Consider the following 1,321-nt stretch of genomic DNA (forward strand, 5'->3'; position numbering starts at 1 on the left):
TTATTTTTTTACAAAAAAGTACCAAAAAAGTTCACATACCTTCAATCAGTATAGTGATATACCTGTACCACTGTACCACCCAGTTCTTATTATAATGACAAAACAACCAGAGTTGCTCAAATATTTCACGTACCATGACAGATTTGTCCGGTTAATGTCCAAAAGAAAGGAATGCCACCACAGTCCTTCAGAACATCTGAAGCACAAAAACTAATAGGCTGTCATAACCATGGTGAGCTAAACAGGTGTGCAGTGAATTGATTTAATATTTCACTCCTTTTGTTTACAAAGCGGAACACTGCACAACAACATGTACTTCCGCTTCCACTGCTACGATTCTTCTTCTACGGTTTAGATGACAAATGATCCGCTGCCACCTACTGGACGTGTGTGTAAGTGACGCGCACCGACAGACAGGAGACAACCGTACAGTAGTTTACTAAATCTAAAACCATAAAATAAATTTTCGTTACTTGAAATAAAATAAATGTTAATGAAATAATATATATATATACTAAAAAACCTTACCCTTAATTTATTTCAGCTAGTTCCCAAGTTATTTTTCATATAGATATAGACATGTAAAAAAAAAAACGTACAAAAATGACAAAAACACACAGCAAAATTACTAAAATTATAACTAAACCTAAATTAAAAAAGGAAAATATTAATACAAAAATATTAATAAAAACTATAATAGTATCTTAATGATATAAAATAAACTGTGGTAGCTGCAGAAAGAGACCAAACATTTCCTTTTAATTTTATGCAGTAAAACAAACAAACAAATAAATATTTTAACACTAATAAAATACATGTATTTGGTATTGAGTTAATGTTTTAAGTGATTTGATTATTGAAAAGTTTATTCAGATTTGTACTATTAATCAGATGAGAGTATTATATAAAATATAAATATAAAATATTATATACATTTTTATTTAAAAAAAACTAACACTAGCTTTCTATTTTTTTCTATTCTATCTACTTGTTTTTCTTTGTGTGTGTGTGTGTGTGTGTGTGTGTGTGTACCTGGTATTTATCACATTATGGGGACCAAATGTCCCCACAAGGTCAAAATTTACTAGTATTAATATCCTTGTGGGGACATTTGGACATTTTTTAGGTCCCCATGAGGAAACAAGCTTATAAATCATACAGAATTTGTTTTTTTGAGAAAGTAAAAATGCACAAAGTTTCCTGTGAGGGGTAGGTTTAGGGGTAGGGTTGGTGTAGGGCAATAGCACATACAGTTTGTACAGTATAAAAACCATTACGCCTATGGAATGTCCCCATAAAACATGGAAACACAACATGTGTG

The 1,321-nt window shown here is 31.0% G+C and overlaps 1 protein-coding gene across 1 annotated transcript in view; it reads right to left on the reverse strand.

Annotated features, from left to right (window-relative positions):
* The window catches only part of LOC107743112 (CXXC-type zinc finger protein 1-like), a 6,547-nt gene extending 6,211 nt beyond the window's left edge, over nucleotides 1-336 (reverse strand). Inside the window, exon 1 of the mRNA XM_016556234.1 lies at nucleotides 134-336. Within this exon, the coding sequence (XP_016411720.1) occupies nucleotides 134-136 (3 nt within the window). The 5' untranslated portion in view covers nucleotides 137-336. The remainder of the gene's footprint in view (nucleotides 1-133) is intronic.
* Nucleotides 337-1,321: the final 985 nt, after the last annotated feature.

This window comes from Sinocyclocheilus rhinocerous, unplaced genomic scaffold, assembly GCF_001515625.1.
Source record: "Sinocyclocheilus rhinocerous isolate Xijiao unplaced genomic scaffold, SAMN03320098_v1.1 scaffold797, whole genome shotgun sequence".
Lineage (NCBI taxonomy): Eukaryota > Metazoa > Chordata > Actinopteri > Cypriniformes > Cyprinidae > Sinocyclocheilus > Sinocyclocheilus rhinocerous.